We start from the raw sequence: 18446 nt of genomic DNA on the forward strand, positions 1-18446 counted from the left end.
AGTCAAGGAGAACCTGGTCCTGGAGCAAAAAGTGAGGACTGAGCAGGACGCCCTCCATCAGAAGATGGCAGAGAGCTCTTGCAGCAAAACACTGCTGAACAGAACATGCTCCTGCAGAGAGAGGGGGAGGAGCTCAAACATCAGCTGAACGCTCAGCTCTCTCTAAACCTCCAGCTCTCCACAGAGCTCAAGGCTGAGAGAGACAACAAGCAACCTCCCCAAGACTCACAGCAGAGCAACGAGGACCAATAGCAGCCCGAGGAGAGACTAACTGCAAAGACTAAAAACCACAAGACTGAACCAGACAAGCAGAAGGAGCCCCTCCCTAATGCTCTCTCTCATCCCAAACCAGAGTCCACTGATCCTGAGGTATCTGAGAAGATCCTGCCCACCAAAGCAAAGAAAAAGAAAAAGAATAAAAGAATACACCACTCTCTGGGGCTTAGGAAACCACAAAGCTGGAAGAGGGCCCAAGGAGCCCACATCCACTGGTGGGTTCTGAACTACTTCCCCTACTACTACTATTTATACTTATGGGTCCATTAAAAGAAAATGAGTCCCAAAGCAATTAATGTTTTTTTGTTTGAAACAAATGGAACATGAACTGGCAAAATATAGGTCTGTTACCAATTGATATAAATAACTTTGACTGACACATTTTACCTTTCAAGTGGCAAGAGTTTAAAGTGTTTAAAATGCTTAGTGCATATAGCATCCCACAGTAATATGTCATTAAAATAAATTCCACATAAAAGAAACCATATGCTAAACAATGAAATAATACATAAAGAATGAATGCTGATTAATAAATACCTAAATCAAAAATACAAACTAGTTTAAATTAAATTGTCTTAAGAAAGACACCCACATGAATGCCCAGGTAGCAGAATGTATTCATGGGCCATATGGGCCATATGTATGGGGGTTTGTCTGGGTTTGTTATCACATTTAGGAGTCTGACAGCAAGTGTGAAAGCACAGATCTGCAATGTTCCATCTTCTATGGCACCTTTATTAAAAACCTAAAAACCTACAATTAGAGAGCAAAACTTAGTGTGTCCGCATAGCTACTGCATCCTGTCACCACTTAGACACATGGACCACTTCTATTGCCAGAAAAAGATTTTTTAAATGAAATAATACACCCCAGATTGTGTTGTAAATTCACTGCTCATTGAAGCATATTATTAATCCATCATATTAATAAGTCCAAGGCTCATTGATATGAAAGCAAAACGTGTTTGAATTATTTACTCAAATGATTCTGGAATATATGAATATGTTTTGCCATTTGATTTTTTTTTTTTTTTTTGTTAAATTTTTTGACTTGTACTAGTATAAGATCATCGACGCAGGATCAACTTCTTCGGTACGTTTGTTATAACCTTCCAGTCCTCCCTCACAGCAGGTGGCGACAGACAATAAACATAGAAGCAGACGAAGAAGAAGAGTGCAATGAGGACAAACACCGGAGGCGGCTGGAGTTGCTGAGGACTCAAATCAGTGTTTCCTGACTTAGATTTTGGTGGCTACCTCCAGAAATACGTTTGTTTTTGTGGGGTAAGGTCTTTACAACTGTACACTATGACATGAATAAGTAGGATCCATCAATTTTAGAATTTTTTGTCTGTATCCTTTCATACTGGCCCACCGAGCTAACTTAGCATCAACGATAGCATCTGGCTAACGGTATAATTGTCCCTCAGTACAAGCAAGAATTAAAATGCACCTTACATTTCTTCCCTAACGCTGAACGTACCTAAGGCGGCGGCTCTTATGTGACTAAGTCAGTCTTTCGCCGTCAAGGTATTCAAAGGTCCTCCTCACTGGCTGGCAAAAGTTGGCTAACGTTACTGTGGAGCAGCAGGGTTTAAGTATGAGGTCAGTGAGCGGTGGAGACAGAGCCCACATCACCCTCTGTGCTCGGGAAGGGATAATAGCTTCAGCGGGAAAAGGTTGCAAGACTAGGTTAGCAAAGCTTCAAACGAAGGGAGGGATGATCACTGCTGTCAAGTGTCATGTTGTTTTGGGGTTTACTGATTGATCTAAGCCTCTTCTGCTGTTACCGCTTTGTCTTACAATAAGGAAAACCTGCTCTCTTTGTGCCATGTTCCATTTTCGTGGAAGTCATTCCTTGCAAGTTAGGTTTTAATATTTATCAGCTCATAGTTTATGGCCTTCTTTGTGGTGTTGTGCTTATCAAATTCCTATATAATCTCTTCAGGTCTAGCATCAAATATGGCCCGTGGGCACCAGAAGTTCCAGTCCCAACAGAAGAATGCCAAAAAGCAGGCAGAGATCAAGAAGAGCAAAGGCCATGACCAGAAGGCAGCAGCTAAGGCTGCTTTAGTATACACATGCACTGTGTGTCGGGTATGTGCCTAGGCGCAAACGACCAAAAAAATAAATTAACTAGGAATATTTAATCACAGTCCATCTCAATAGGCTGGAGATGCATTGAACTGCATCAGAATCATGATGTCTCGTATTTATTTGGGTTGCATGTGGATTCCTAAAAAGCTACCATATTCTTAGCAGATTGCTCTTGAAATTCTTCTTTATCAAAGTACTATGATTAAACTAATTTTTTTATTGAAATCTCAAAATTGTGTCAAAGACATATATCATAATGGATAGATCAACAGTTGCTGGCCATAGTCCCTGGTAATGCCATCTTTGGATATCTGTAACCAAATTATAGTCTATTTATGCTTTTGTAGATATACTCCAGAAAAGGGACTTCAGCAGTGATTTGAAAAGCCTTATTACAAGTTTTTGCTTCTGAGACAATTTTAAAGTCACACCCTATTCACTACAGATGCATAATGGGGGAATGAATATTTGCAGAACGACAATGTTGTTGCTGTGGTCTCTTGTATGTCTATTACCATTGTGTCTTTTCAACTGATGTAGTTTTAACTGTATTTTTTCTAATTTTCATTGTTTTTCTCCCCTGAATTTTCTCAGACACAAATGCCTGATCCGAAGACCTTTAAGCAACACTTTGAAAGCAAACATCCAAAGTCCCCAATACCCCCAGAGTTGGCCAATGTTGAGGTCTGACAGATTCACCTTTATTTTATGAATACAGCAGGAATTGATTAAGGACAGGTTCCTAAATTTTGCAGTGTTGTAGGTAAAATGTCTTTAATACAACTTCAATTACTCCTCATGCCACTTGATTCAGAAACTGATGCAGGGATGATACACAGCTGGATGTCCATGTTTTGTTTTGTTTTGTTTTTTTTGCCTGATTTTGATCAATGGTGACTTCTGAAGGTAGACAGAACAGCCAGTACCCTCTTGGCTTTTTTCCAAAAAATGTATACGCTCACACTTTAATGTATGTAATATGTGTATCTTATCATCTCATGCTATGTTTATAATACCATGGGCTCTACCATTCGTACACCAACTCAGGGCTCCGACTGTTTCAGGATGAGCATTGAGTTCAGAAGGAAATATGAATTGGCTTGGCTGAACAAAGCTGTAACACTGAAAAGTTGTCCGCAATAATGTCCGATATACTGTGAAACCCATGGATTTTTGAGTGACACTAATCGTTAATACACCGGTGTTGAGGTCATATTTACAGTTTATTCAGAATGTTTTTGAAGTTCATAATTTGTTTGCAAAGATTAATAAATTAAAAATCTAAATTGCTGATAATTTGTTTTAATTAATAATTAATGTTTTATTAATAATTTAGATTTACTTCCAATGCACACTGATTTTGTTTTTCCTTACCTAGATAATTTCAAAAATTTCAAGAAAAGTCTGTAGCTTTTCTTATAATGAGCATTGTAAACACAGGTACTGAAATTGTGCATTGTGTTCCCCTCAGATTTTCATCAATTGTATGTTGTATGTGCCTGTTGTAAAAGTTAACCACAGAGGGCACTGCAAGTCCACTCTTATTGAATCCTTCAACGACAATTTCTTCAACTTGTCTTTTTACAGAGCAAATATTTAGCTGTCTCTGGTCCTGTTAGGGGGTTAGGTTTAGGGTTAGTTAATGAGTGAATTAAGGCCAAGATGGAAGTTTGCACTAAGTGTTGTAAATAATAACACTAATGAACTACTCCAAAATCCCCGGTTTGTAATTGAGTATGTGGCATTGTTATGTGCACTACTGTAGATTTCTATTCTAATTTTGTTCATCACTGTTGTATTTTGCAGTATAACCTGTTTTACAGTCAGTAGATCCCAAGTGTTGTGTCATGCTCTTTAGTGTTATGCAGTCACTATGGAGCGAAAATATTTTGAGTCGAAACCTGCATTAGAAGTCTCAACTACATGGCACTGTACTAAGTTAGCTTTGGTTCTTATTTTTATATTTGTTTATATTTGTTTGTTTAGTGGTCATTGCATGCTAACAGAGATTTAATTTATAGAGAAGAACTATTTTCAATACATTTGGACCTACTGGTCATTAACCACTGACATTGTATCACTGCGCTAATGTTTAGGCAGACAACCAGCCATGGTTTACTTTTGTATTAATCATATCGTTGTCCACACAATGTAATTTATAGCCTGTTAATAAAGGTCTTACTTTTATACTAACCATTCTAAAGTGAGTGTCTTTTAATCAAATGATGTATTTGAATATAATTAAAACAAGTAGATATTTGCATGCTTTATCTGTTCACCCACTGCACTAGTCTTTACAGCTGGGGGAGCTCAGTAAGAAAAGAAAAGAACTATTCCTCACTTGTGGTCAACAACAAACCATGTTTCAGAATTAGTCGAACGAAGGTGTCTATTTGTGTTTAAAATCTTTGTCAAATTAAAGTGAATACTCATAATGACCAATTCTGAACATGGTGACGCTTAATCAGACTGGTCAATAAAACCTAGAACTCTCAAATGTGTTGGTTAGTTCTACCCCATCAATTTAATCTCCACCTGAATGTCATTTGCTTGTCAATTCATACATTGATAAGATGTGTATCCACTCAGTTAATATTAAGTTTATTATTAAATAATGTACCATAAAGTTTGTGATGAATCACAGGTTCAGTATAAATGTTGCAAGATCTCACAAACACTAATGGTGAGTCTTTATTAGTCATGTCCATTATCTATCACCGCATCCTGCTGATTGCTTTAGAAAGTCTTTTGCAAGAGAGATGTAATCCAATGCAATGTAATGAGGGAGGATAATGTCTATAAAATATTCCCATAGAGGTTTCATGTTCTAGCTTTTCATTCAATAATTGCTTATTTATGATTGCCACTCTCTTCCATCCCCACAGTTGTGGTAGTAGGTGAATAGACATGCATTTATTATCAGTTCAGTTTAATGCGCACTGATATCATACTGAACTATAACTTATATTTGGTATTACTTAGTATAGCTAAACTACAACTGGCAGTACATCTCCTAGGCTATGTTAGGCTTATATATATTGACACTTATGATGTACAGGGCCTATACTACAAATATTATTAATACAACCACACTTCCACATATGGCGCATGATATTACATATACACACTGTAGGCGACTTATGGGTTGGTAAGGCTTTTCATGTGTAAAATAATGCAGGTGTCAATGCTGTAAAGTCCAAAAGCCCAAAAACTACAGACTCGGACCAGATAGAGTTTTTCAGATTAACAACGTAGTTGCGAGGAAAAGTTACAAAGACACTGGATGAGGCTCATTTTAAACTCACGAATTCAAGCATGTGTAGAAAAGATCTGTAAAAGAGAAAAGAAAGACAGTGCCAACTAAATCTGTGAACAAATGATATCCGTGATTGAGACACCATTTGACACACATCTGTGCGCAGATACAACAGACATTTTCAGCAGAAACAACGCTACTGGAGACAGGCCTCTGAGGTTTGACTTTCACAACGCAGTCTGATGAAGCATCGTCCAATCAGAGGACAAATGTACAAGTTGTCAACATGTCCAACTGCATCCGGCCGACGAAGGAGAAGGAAATTCATCTTCCAAATATGGTTAGGTTTTGTGTTTTGGGTTGTGGCGTTGTACTTCGCCGCTGGCAGTGACCGAAGTGAATGATAGTGGGCGTGGTTTGAAGGGGCGCGTCCTGTAGGTTAGCAGGGCTGCAGCTGCTCCCTTTTAAATCCGCAGCAGCTGCAGTTTAAACGCCGAAAGGATGACGGTTTCTGTTGCCCAGGTGTGTTCGCGTATATTCATAATGTCGATCATTATCTCCTACACCATCGGCAAAGATGGCTAAACTCACTTGGGTTGCAATAAGTAGCTATTCTCTGAAGCTACGGACACACGTGCTCAAAAACATCGCATCAATAGATTATATAACCTCACTACGTCATCTGCCCCACAGCGATTATGCCTCCTGACAGGTGGCAGTGAGACCATCGCGCAAAGTGTGCATGATAAAAGGACAAACAGATTAAAAAGCTTGCCCACTTTGTTATTTCCTGAACCACATTTATGATAATCCCACATACACAAAGCTGTAGTATCCAGATAAAGTACAACTACATTGATAATAATGTCAGTCTGGTAATTTAACATTTTTTTCCTCTTTTGGCTTTTCTCTGGTCTGTGTTGCCACAGCAAACTGGTTACAAGTGAAAGGAAGCCTTAATTTCTTTTCTTCTTTCTTTTTTTTTCTTTTCTTTTTTTTTACAGGTACTTCTTCAATAGATTACGAACTTGATTATATATAGTAATAGCTATTTCTGTCAGAGGCAATATTTACTGTAGTTTTGTATCCTGTGTACTGTGATGCCTTCAGCATTTAGAGTAAGTTAGTTAAGATGGTGGTAGCAACACTTTGCATTCCTCTCAGCTTTTTAGACACTATTTGGACTAAAAAAAAAAACTTTGATACATTAAATGTATATTTATCGTCTGACAAATAATTGAAAATATCGAATAATTAGAAATGTGTAGTTGATAGAATAATCCAGATTTTGTCTCTGGCTCTGTCTCTTAGGACTTTTATGAAACTTAACTGATGAAATAACACACTAATTTCTCTGAGGGCGGTATTTAAATTATGCTTAAGAAACTACAACTCCCATCAAGTCTTTCCTTCGGTTGCCTAGGTAATGTTTGACGTCACCCCAGCTCCCGTTCCCTCTGGGCCGTGCCTTAGACTGGTGTGATTGGAGGGAAACCCCGTGGACTACATTCGGTCAGACGCGCTGAGAATCAGCTGTGACTTGGTCTGCAGACATCACTGCTATCTGCCAGTACTCAGGTACGATGGACTTAGTGCTTTAAAATGTCTCACGTCGTGTTTGCCACAGTCATTGGTTGGTATTCTTACTCGCAGGACAATTCAGCGACAATAGAAGTGCGTTTTCTCTGAACGACACGGAGCTATGTGTAGCCGCGACTAATATCGGACCAAGGAACAATGACTAGCTAAGCTACAGTTTGGGATGTGTCTAATGTCTGGTTTCAAATGGGACACAGAAAGGGGAAGGCGTGTCAAGCTGAGCTATTAGATAGGAACAGTAAACCGGTTCATTTAAATAATCATCGGGGTTATAGGGATTGCAGAAGCGGGCTTGTGACCTGAGATTAAGAAACAATGGTGATGGGGAATTTATTGTCTCTACAGGAATCTTTGCAATGGCTTGTAGATGAATAAGCGTTTTCCGAAAGGCACTGTTGGATATACTGAAAATTTTTTGTGACTATTATTTCTTGGATGTTGTCAGGTTTTTGTTGAGGTTTTTATTTATTTATTTATTTATTTTATTATTTTTTGGAGGGGGGGTAACATCCGGTATTAATTAGTGTATTGGCAGACTGATTACCTGGAGAGGAGGCTTTGACATACAGCACGAGCTAGCTAACCAACCAAGCAACCATGCTGCTCAGATAGGATGGACACATTTTTAAGCCTTTACGTCGAGTAATTTATCAACTAATTAACAATGGCTTGGATCGAGTGAGACACAGATGTGACGTGTGACTGCTCATAGCAGGCTGTGTTGAGATAACGCCTGTCCGTCATTAAAGCTGTCTGGATTGGAACGCTTCTGCTCCAGGAGATAGTCGACGCCATGCTGGATATGGGTCACGAGGGCCTGAAGAGAAGTCGCCATCGGTAGATTTTTTTTTTTTTTTTTTCCCGGATACAAAATATGATTCTCGTCTTCGCCGAGATTGTTAATACTGGGAAAGCGTTTTTACTCATGTGTCGGAACAAATGTACAATTTTGTCAGTAAACACGCTTTTATTCGCACTTTTCCGCTTGTTGAGCGAGTCTCAGGTAGAGGGATGGGTGTGGTGTGGTGCGTTTAGGGAAGGGAGGCGAGAACGTGTTCGCCCTATGGGCAAGACCACTTCTTTCTCTACCGTAGCTCTAACACACCATTTCGGCGAATAGACTACACACGAGCAATTCAAGTTGTTACTACCTGCCAAGTTTTTTGGTGGCATCGCTATTTACTAATGCACATTGAGATTGAGGAGTGACGATCAAATAAATAAAATTCAGAACTTGAACCGTAAAAACGACTGTTACTTTGGTATGCCGCTTGGAATTATATTTATTTGATCACACGATTTATGGTGTGAGTTAGAACTTGCTTTTCTTATCTGTTTTAAGTGAGATTTAGACAATCTCTAAATGACTATATATATATATATACACACACACACACACACACACACACTGCATGGGAAGAGTGTGATTGATTGTGCAGATAGCCATTGGCTATTTGAGAATAGCCGAACGGATGTTGATGTAATGAGACTTCCTCTATGTTGGTGTAAGGCTTATTAAAGTAAAGGAGCTGGAACATAGGCTTGAACTTTTGATAATGGTAAGCTGTGTTGCTCTATATGTGTGTGTGTGTGTGTGTGTGTTGTTGTTGTCATGCCCACCGTGTAGCTTTTCTTGTCAGTTTGCATAACCTTGAGCTGCTATGGTGTGCACTAGTGTATCCTTCTTATTAAGAAGAGCAGCCAGCTTCAAAGCATTAATTAAATCATGTGCTACAATATCAGATAAAGCAATTTGGTTTGTGTTGTGATATGGACGAAGTAGTCTATCTATTCATGTAGTTAGATTAGCACCAGCAAAGATGAATTCTCTTGTCTTGATTGTTAAGACATTTCATCATTACATATCCATTAAGTTTTGTTTTTACATTTTCGTGTCTTGCATTATGCATTTATTAATGGGTGCGCAAGTAAATGCCTGCTGCCAAAATGAAAAAGTCCCTATTCTGCTCGTTTAATTGGCCTCAGCTGTTTAGTTGTCTTCTTTCTGGGTTTTCTTCCCCCAGTGAGCAGTCATGAGCGAGGCACCCCAGAAGGAACTGGTGCAGAAGGCCAAGCTGGCCGAGCAGGCTGAGCGTTATGATGACATGGCCGCTGCAATGAAAGCTGTAACAGAAGACAGCGATCAGCTTTCAAATGAGGAGCGTAACCTGCTGTCAGTGGCCTACAAGAATGTGGTGGGTGCCCGTCGCTCCTCGTGGCGTGTGGTGTCTAGCATTGAGCAGAAAGCTGAAGGCAGCGAAAGGAAGCAGACCATGGCCAAAGAGTATCGAGAAAAGATCGAGAAGGAACTGAAAGATATCTGCCAAGATGTGCTGGTAAGATTCCTAAAATTGCATTTGACTGTTGCTAAATGGTAAAAAGTGTGCAAATTTTAACTATTCAGTCTAATATGGTGACTGAAACACAAACTAGATTTAAAAACCCTCAGCAAATGTGATGCTAGATTTTGGGGATGGTAATTTGATGAGAGGTGAAGGCAAGGCCTTAAAGAAAATTTTTACCTCAGGAAAATTACTTTACCTCATCTCCCTCTGATGTTGAACAATGTGAAGAAATGCTGGATGACAAAGGAGTGAGCTAAATTCCAGTCATGCCCCACTTTAGCTGTTCAAGTTGTTGTATCTGTCATATCTGTTAGCGACCCAGTGGCCCTTCTAGAGAATTGCCACACCTAGACAGCCAGACTTTTGTGCCTGGCTCTTACTCAAGTTTTCCATCTTTAATTATGTCATAGTTTATTGGAGAATATCATGGCATTCATTTACAAATGAGCCAATATTAAACTTGGGCAAAAGGATTAATTTAAAATGTTTAGCTTTGCTTGTTGATTTGGTTCACCAGACATGCTCTGAGTTGTGATCTTCATATGAAAGGTTCCTGACATGGAACATTTCAGAGGTACAGTACCAATCTAAACACTGGGCACAAGGGTACAAGAGCACAGTGTGGTCCTGCTTATCCTAAGATGCATCTTGAAATCTGAGTTGTAGCATTTGTAAATGCTTTTATCCACTTAGAAATCATTTAATGAATATTTAAGGGGAACCAGCTGACAATGGTATATTACCATTAAAATCCTCATATTACATCTTAATCCAGATTAAGTCTTTAATCAGTGTTGCCCTACTGTTTGGAATAGTTAGTGATATTTATGCAATAAACCTGGAAATGTGGTTGTTTTTTTTTTGGTTTGTTTTTTGGTTTATTAGTTTTTGTTGTTTCTGAAGTACAACAGTAGCCATCTCTAAAACCTCAGCTACTCTCCTCCCAGCCTTTGCATTATATACCTAATGACTCATGGGCCTAATCCTATAATGACAACAGCTGAGCAGTAGGATTCTGGCTTGCTGATCTGCACTATGGTTTAATGGCCTTATGGGAACCAGAGAGAAAGAGAATACAGGAAGAGAGGTGCATGACAGGATTGCAGCTGTGCTGTGCCTGAAGCAAATTAGAATCTAAAAGGTGTTGTCCCACCATGTCTGAGGGTCTGTTTGACCGCTCACAGAGGATGGACAGACACAACCCACACCCTGAACATGTTGCCAGTCCATTGCAGGGCCAACAGACAAACAGAGACAACAAACACTCACACTCAGACCTACAGACAATGTAGAATAACCAAACATGATGTTTTTGGATGGTGGGAGGAAACCAGAGTACCCAGTGGAAATGCACGCAAGCACGGGGAGAACATGTTAAGTCCGCATAGAAAGGGTCCAGGCACAGGAACCAGACCTGTGACTTTCTTATTGTTGGGAGCAACAGCCTTACCACTATGCCACCGTGCTGCCTTCACATCAGTCTTAAGTCTGCAAGTCTGCAGACTTGCACATCAGTGTTTATTTCCTATTCATTATGCAATGAATGGGACCTTGTAGAACTTAACCTGTTTTTGTATCCATTTGGACTATTTGTTTAAGATGTGACCGGTGATGTCTTTTGTCATCTACCTAGGGAGCCTTAGCCTATTACATTACTATTTATTCTTTAAAGAGCTTTTCTCAGCTCATAAATAGTTTCAGAAATTATGAATTTAAGGTCAGCTCTGGGCTTGGGCTCTTGAACATGTATCTTTCCTAATGGCATGGGAAAAATGGGCATCGCTGCTATCTCTGAAGGTTGTAGGAAACAGTTCTTTTTTTGTTGTTGTTTTATGGCTGACAAGGAGATGCATGGAAGTGTCCACAATGAGACTGCCTAATAATCCACAGTTAAGATATCAAGACGTAATACCAACCACTCCCACCACTTAGCACCATAAATTCTCACCTAGATAGTATTCAGATTAGCAATACAGAGAGGCTATCAAGTGGTGCACGCTTGTGATGTAAAGAGTGACCTACTTCCTCAGCAAAAGCTCATCCAGGAGTTCAGCAGCCTGGCTTTCTGCCCTCTTTTTCCACACCCATCATCTCTCATCCATAGCGTCATTCTTCTCTACCATTTTTCACTGTCCACTCTTCTGTCTAGCTTGTCACTTTCTCCTTCCCCATATTTTCATGTTAGCCACCATTTACACACATCCACCCCCTTCAGTTGTCTCTGAAGCATCTGTGATGGTGCTCAGGCAAAGTCTGGGGCTAAAGCCCCGAGGCTATTGGCTTGGCTCTGCCCTCATTTAAGCCTGATGGGAAATTATGCTTTAAAATGTTGGTTAAGTGTGGTATAAGTGTAAAATGAGCATTATAGGAATTAGCAATAAAATTGCCTTCTCTATGAATAAAATTTTTGTTGGAATATAACTTATTTACTTTAATTATGAATGACATTTTATACTGATTAGGTATAAAACTCTTCTAAGTCAGTCTTTGACTCAAGTGGTACAGCAAGCCATACATGTAACAAAAGACACATTGGATTAAATATCTAATTTTCTCGATGTTTGTTTTCTGCCACAGGGTCTCTTGGACACTTATCTTATTCCCAAAGCCACTGCAGCAGAGAGCAAAGTCTTCTATTTGAAAATGAAAGGAGATTACTTCCGCTACTTGGCAGAGGTGGCTACAGGAGAAGAGAAGAAAGGTACACTCAATTATGAGTCACGCTTATTGTGTGTGTTGGTTATTTGCTTCATTTATAGATTGCATAAATATAGCATGCTTTTATTTATTTTGCTAGGTTGTAAGAACTGCAGCTCAAAGCAGGGCCAAAAGCAGGGACTCATTACACAAGTTCCTACGAATTGACCACTAAGAATAAGCTTTATGACATTGGCTTCTTGATAATTACATTAGGATCACAGGAGCCTTGAGCAGCAATAAAGGAAGAATAGGTGTTCTTTATTTTTTACAATTTTTTTTTATCATTGTTGCTAACAACTAGTGGGCCAGTTTCATGCCTTAGCAAATTGAAAGATGAAGTTTGGGCAGCAATCTTTGCAGGCAACTGGTGGCCCAGAAAGTAGCTGAAATTATTGTTGTCAGGAGCCTTGGTTAGCATTAGGTGACACAGCCAAAAAAAAAAAATTATTTATTTTTTCATTTGTCTTGTTAAATTAGATTTTTATTTAAATTTTCCTATGTATTTTGGGCTTTTCTTGTTTGTTTGGTTTGCCTTTATTTCAAATAGTAATTGGCAGGTAGATAGTGCCACCTCATTGCAGTCTAAAGCATACACTGTCTATTGAGGTGGATGGATAAACTGAAAGTGTAGAAGTGAAACCAGTGCTGAAGTACTTTCAACCTGCATTCTTATGACAATCGGTAGATTACTCCCCTGGTTGTATAAAGAAGGCCGTTTGTGTTGACATCTATGGGCAATGGCCTTAATTCTCATATGCTTTTTTAGCTCAGTAAACATTTTACTAATAAGTTTTTTTTTTTTTTTTTTTTTTTTTTGCCTCGGTTTATAGTTTTCAGTCTTCTTCAGTACATAAAGTAAAGCAGGGCATGCATTTGGGCGTGGCTAGTGTGTGATTGACAGACTGTACCAGACAGTCAGGTTAAAGTACAGAGCAGGTCAGTTCCAGTCCTCACTCTTCTTCAGTTTGACTTCCAAATATTAATTCTTCTGGTTTCAAAAACCAGAATGGTGATTAGCAAATTAAAAACTGGAGGCTTCAGAGAGGCAGCTCATTAACCAATAGGTGTCTACACAAAAGGCCGGGACTAAGTCTAAAAGAGGAGGGAGAGGTGAGAGCCTTTGTATCAACTGATGTATCCAAGCACAATAGAGCATTGAGAATGTAACACATCTCTTTCACCATAGTTTTATGAAGTCTTCTTTTGGAAGAATGTTATTGTCGGGTACTGGGCTAATGTCAGCTGGTTTCATCCTTTATCTTTGGTCTTTCTTACTCTGTTTATAAATACGATCTATATATTCATGCAGTCAAATTCCCAATAGAGTGTTTTGTTTATGTTGGCAGCCAACACACTGCTTACAATATAGTGAGTGAAACAAACCCAGCTGCAAGTTTCCTACAAGTTTACTTGAAGTAATTTCATTTCCAAGCTACTGCTGTGCTGTGATAAATGTTTATTTTTTTTCCCCTTATAGCTACATGGTCTGAGAAAAACACCTAATACATTAGCTAAAAATACTGAAAGTCACCTAAATTTACATGCACCAAGGTCAGTCAAAGAGAAACTTAGCAATGACAAAATATCTTTTGTATTTTTTCCTTCTGTTAATTAGTGAGATGGAAAGTCAGGGTATGTTACAGACAAACTCAGACTACCTGTTCTCAGTCAACATGCTAAGCCTAGGAAAAGGGGGACTGATTGTTTTGTTCTTGTGCATGAACTCTTCAAATTTATGGTGAGAACTACTTTTCTTATTCACCTTCGAGATGCATGTCTGTACACACGCTCTTTAGCACATGCACACTATATTGTCATCTGCCTGCCAGTTTTGAAACCACAGATGATGTGGAAATGTGTCCAGTAATTAGGACAGGGATCAGTTAAATAATTAAGTTTAGACAGGATATAATGAAAACCTACTTTGTATTGACATTTTCCTAACCTTGGTAGCCTTGCACACTGAATTGGCTCTTAAAATGACTGCCCCTTGAGTTCCTCTCAAAACCTACTTATTTTTTTTTTAGTTAATCTTAAGGTTTTATTTAACATATTACAGCATACATTGCTTGCAAGTTTGCTATCGGTTTGACCTCTTACATCTGCTTTATAAATCCAATGCTACCAGGTAGCCACTTTAAACAATGTAGTTACTTTTTGGTTTTGTCAAAATTCTATTCTGACAATGTTTATGGGGGCCTTTGGGGGGAAAAAGTTTGTGGTTAATCTCCCTGCAAGTTGCCTCCCTGTTTCTCTGAATCCAACAGCAATACTAAAGAAGGTGCGCTCACCTTAATGGATTAGTGATATTAATTTTTAATCATATGATCATATAGCAGTAGCATGCTAGCAGAAATTATAACGTTCTTACTTTTAAAGCTGGCCCAATTCTATTGAAGGTCATTATAGCCCTAAGTGCATTTTTTTCTTCTGTTAATTATGTGAACAGCAACATGAAAACAACAGTTTCCTAAATGGCTGTGTCACCTGTCTGAATAAGTTTCAGTTTAAAGTTCATTGTAGTAGATTTATACTGTCGTGCATATTAAACTTACTAACTACTAATACTAAACTACCCATTGTGTTATAGTGTATGTTTTGTTTTGTTTTCTTTCTTTTTTTTCTGTTCTTCCTATCCCTAGACGTTTCTGTTAAAATGTTCTGCTTTCACAGTCCTCATGCTCTTTCTCCTCTCAGACATCATTAAAGATTCGAAGGATGCCTACCAAAACGCCTTTGATATCAGCAAAGAGGAGATGCAGCCCACACACCCAATCCGCCTTGGTCTTGCCCTGAATTTCTCAGTTTTCTTTTATGAGATCCTCAACTCACCTGAACCAGCCTGCCAGCTGGCTAAACGTGTAAGTCAATCACAACACACGTGTCCATATTATAGGATGTAAAACTGCCAAATGTAATCAGTATCATACATTTTCTATTCAGGACAGAACTGTCACACTTAAACATTAAACAGAATCATAACTGTACATAAAGCATTAGAAGACCACCCTCTTTCCATCATTTAAAATTGTGCTTTGAATTTCCTTAGGCTTTTGATGATGCCATTGCAGAGCTCGACACACTGAGTGAAGATTCATACAAAGACAGTACATTAATCATGCAGCTACTGAGAGACAACTTGACAGTAAGTTTCATTTTGTTCAGTTTGTTTTGTGTCATTTTATCAGTTAATTGTTTGGTAGAGGATGCCTCCCTTGGGCCCATTATTTACTTGAGCTCAAAACTCCAAGTAATTTAAATAATCAATTGTATGAAGGCAAGAAAATCTGAAATTGTTCACTTGTATCTGAAACCAGACATTTAATTAATTTATTTATTTTATTTATTTATTTATTTAAAAAAAAATTTTTGGGCTCAAAATGTAATAAATTTCTCTGGTAATTCTCCGGCCTCTTGATCAAGAGCTCATTGCAGCTCTGAAACGTCTATGCATATGTGCTGTGATCTATGAATGATTGTCGTCAAAAGTGGTCCTTAAAACACTTTGACAGGGTGACCCAAGAGCCATGTGGTTGGGGCGCATAGCACATGGGCACAAATGCTTTTATAAAATAAGTCTCTGGTTTGACTCCTGGTACCCGCTCTGCTACTTTTCCACGCTTAGGCCAAGTGATATCTAGCTTCTTGAAAAGAAAACATGCCCTCAATTGAGTTGACTTGTATTGTTTTTTCTTTCTTCAGCTCTGGACCTCTGATAACCAGGTTGAGGGAGAGGATACAGAGGAGCCCAGAGATTGAGCCAGACCCCCATAGGCATCCCTGTCCACGCTGCCATCATCCCAGCTCATCTTCATCATGATCATCAAACTGAGACCACCTCACTATCATTGTCATCCAACTCTCCTTTTTCTCTTTTTCTATTTAGGTGTCTCAACACTTATTTCTCTCCTATCGGTTTACGATTACCTCTTTTGTAGTAACTGTGGGGGGAAACGGGAAGGGCAGTGAGGGTATGTCTTAAATTGTTTGGGAGGGTCCATGAGGAAAGGTAGTATATTTTGGGTTGGTTGCCAGTTTGCTGACCTTTTTTTTTTTTTTTTTTTTTCTTTTCTTTTCTTTTCTTTCTTCTTCTCGTGTGTGGGAGCAATAGGGGTGTTGTATTATTGAGGTGGTGGGTTAGAGGGCAATTTCTCAAAAAGCAGCAGGTTGAGTTTTTAGTTTCAGAAAACAGGTTATAGTGTACATGCGTTCTGCTCATATTAATGTTATTCTTGATTATCACTGTTTTTATAACAAAATTGTGGCTTTACAAAATCAAGAGTTGGCTCTTCACACCTGTGCGTTTGGCCACAGTTCATCTGTATTGACGTGGGGAATGACGGCAGATGTAGATGGTGAAGGAAGCCGGGTGGCTGCTGGTGAGGGCGACAAGATTTTGTTCGAACACAAAGGTTACATTCCGTTTACTGTCAGTTGCTCAACTTTCTGCTCTTATTTTGTTCTGTTTTCAGATTACCTGCTTTTGTATTTCTAAATATCACTCTGAGGTAGAGAAAAGTTTGGAAAACAAATGGGCACACAAGCTTGTTATTGTTGCTGTATTGTACGACCACAGCAGTTGAAAGAATCCCACATGCTTATTTAGTTGCTGCTTTTTCAATTTTTTATTTTTATTTTTTATTTTTTTTGTCTTTTTATTCTCCTTTTTTCTTTCTTGCCTAAACTGCATGTTGTTAAGAAGTAGTCTGTGGAGATACAAGGAAAGTTGTCTGGCTGGCTAGCTTTGTTCATGTCTTTGTAATTTTCATACAGAACACCTAAGCCTAACTGTTATTTGGGGAGAAATATGTTATTTCATGTAAGTGGAATTAAAAAAGTAATAATAAAAACTTTAACATTTTGCCTGTTCACTTTGAGTTTGAAGTTATATTCTGGTAGTCCACTGAGTCAACAGCCTTGGGTTTTTTTTTGTTTTTTTTTTTATTTCGCATACGTTGCAGTCAATTGAAATGAGATACTTTATTAATCCCAAAGGATATTTCAGGCATTCAGTATCTTCCACAGAAACATACATAGCATCCATGTAACAGACGCACAGCTTGCATATCAAATTATAAATCAACAATATTAGAAAAAAGAATAAGAATTTAGGGCAAAGGTTGGGGGGGTTGCAATGGACTGATGTAGTCTGTAAGTACAGTCCATAGCAGACTTCACATTGTAATGAGGGAATGGTTGTAGAGAGATTAGACTCGTACTGTTAAGTCTCTTTCACAACACCTCTTCTGTGTAGTGTTACAAAGTTGGATAGCCAAGGGAACAAAGGACCCCCTTATTCCTGCCGTAGAGTATGACAGAGACAGAAATCTGCCACTGAACGTGCTCCTCTTTTTTGAGAGTATGTTGTGTAGTGGATGCCATTTGTTGTCCATGATGGTCAGCATTTTACTCAGTCCTTTTCACTGCAGCCAAAAAAAAAAAAGGACACTGGCAATGACAGGAGCAAGGAGCTTGCTGCAGACACTGAATGACCTCAGGAAGTAAAACCAACTCTGCCCTTTTCTGTTGAGGGCATCTGTGTTTGCTTACCAGTCCAGTTTATTGTCCAGTGTAACCCCAAGTATTAGTGTGTCGTGACCACCGCCACATTGACTGCCTTGGTCAAGATTAGCAGCAGGGGGAGCTTCAACCTCCAGAAGTCCAACACCATAGCCTTGGTTTTAGTGGTGTTCAGCTGATGGTTGAGCCTACACCATTCCACAAACTTATCCACCTCTTGTCCTTATCTTCTGCATCCCACAATAGCAGTGTCATTTGCGAACTGCATGTGGCATGTCACTGAGTTGTGTCCGAAATCGGATGTGTACAGGGTGAACAGGACTGGTGAAAGCACAGTCCCCTGAGGTGCTCCATTGCTGCCTACCACAGTCTCAGAGAGGCAGTCTTTCAGTCTGAAGAACGGGTCTCTCAGGTGGGCGTCAACCCCCATCTGCACGAGGTTATCTCCCATTATGAGGGGCTGGATGATGTTAAAAGAACTGGAAAAACTGAAGAACATCATTCTCACAGTCCCACTCCCCATGCCCATGAGAGTGAGCTCTGTGTGGAGATAGGTGATGGCATCCTCAATGTCCACCCTCTCCTGGTAGGCAAACTGGAACAGGTCAAGTGCGTTGTGGACCTGGGGCCTGAGGAGGCGAAGTAGTAGTCGCT

At 39.2% G+C, this 18446-nt stretch overlaps 2 protein-coding genes across 4 annotated transcripts; both read left to right on the plus strand.

Annotated features, from left to right (window-relative positions):
* Window positions 1-1441: 1441 nt before the first annotated feature.
* On the plus strand, window positions 1442-4559 carry LOC115045014 (zinc finger protein 706). 2 transcript variants are annotated; one of them, XM_029504457.1, is made up of 3 exons: window positions 1442-1559; window positions 2224-2372; window positions 2967-4559. In XM_029504457.1, exons 2-3 carry the CDS (start codon window positions 2238-2240, stop codon window positions 3060-3062), a joined length of 231 nt encoding a protein of 76 aa, XP_029360317.1. In that variant the 5' UTR covers window positions 1442-1559; window positions 2224-2237; the 3' UTR covers window positions 3063-4559. The 2 variants fall into 2 exon arrangements, with proteins under 2 accessions (XP_029360317.1, XP_029360316.1); XM_029504456.1 differs by having other exon boundaries at window positions 1447-2372.
* Window positions 4560-7110: 2551 nt separating this feature from the next.
* On the plus strand, window positions 7111-17143 carry LOC115044927 (14-3-3 protein zeta-like). 2 transcript variants are annotated; one of them, XM_029504285.1, is made up of 6 exons: window positions 7111-7206; window positions 9252-9563; window positions 12150-12273; window positions 14970-15133; window positions 15322-15417; window positions 15975-17143. In XM_029504285.1, the coding sequence occupies exons 2-6, from the start codon at window positions 9261-9263 to the stop codon at window positions 16029-16031; spliced, it is 744 nt and encodes a 247-aa protein (XP_029360145.1). In that variant the 5' UTR covers window positions 7111-7206; window positions 9252-9260; the 3' UTR covers window positions 16032-17143. The 2 variants fall into 2 exon arrangements, with proteins under 2 accessions (XP_029360145.1, XP_029360146.1); XM_029504286.1 differs by lacking the exon at window positions 7111-7206 and adding an exon at window positions 8983-9009 and having other exon boundaries at window positions 9282-9563.
* The last annotated feature ends 1303 nt before the right edge of the window (window positions 17144-18446 follow it).

This window comes from Echeneis naucrates, chromosome 6 (genome assembly GCF_900963305.1).
Source record: "Echeneis naucrates chromosome 6, fEcheNa1.1, whole genome shotgun sequence".
In the NCBI taxonomy this organism is placed as follows: domain Eukaryota; kingdom Metazoa; phylum Chordata; class Actinopteri; order Carangiformes; family Echeneidae; genus Echeneis; species Echeneis naucrates.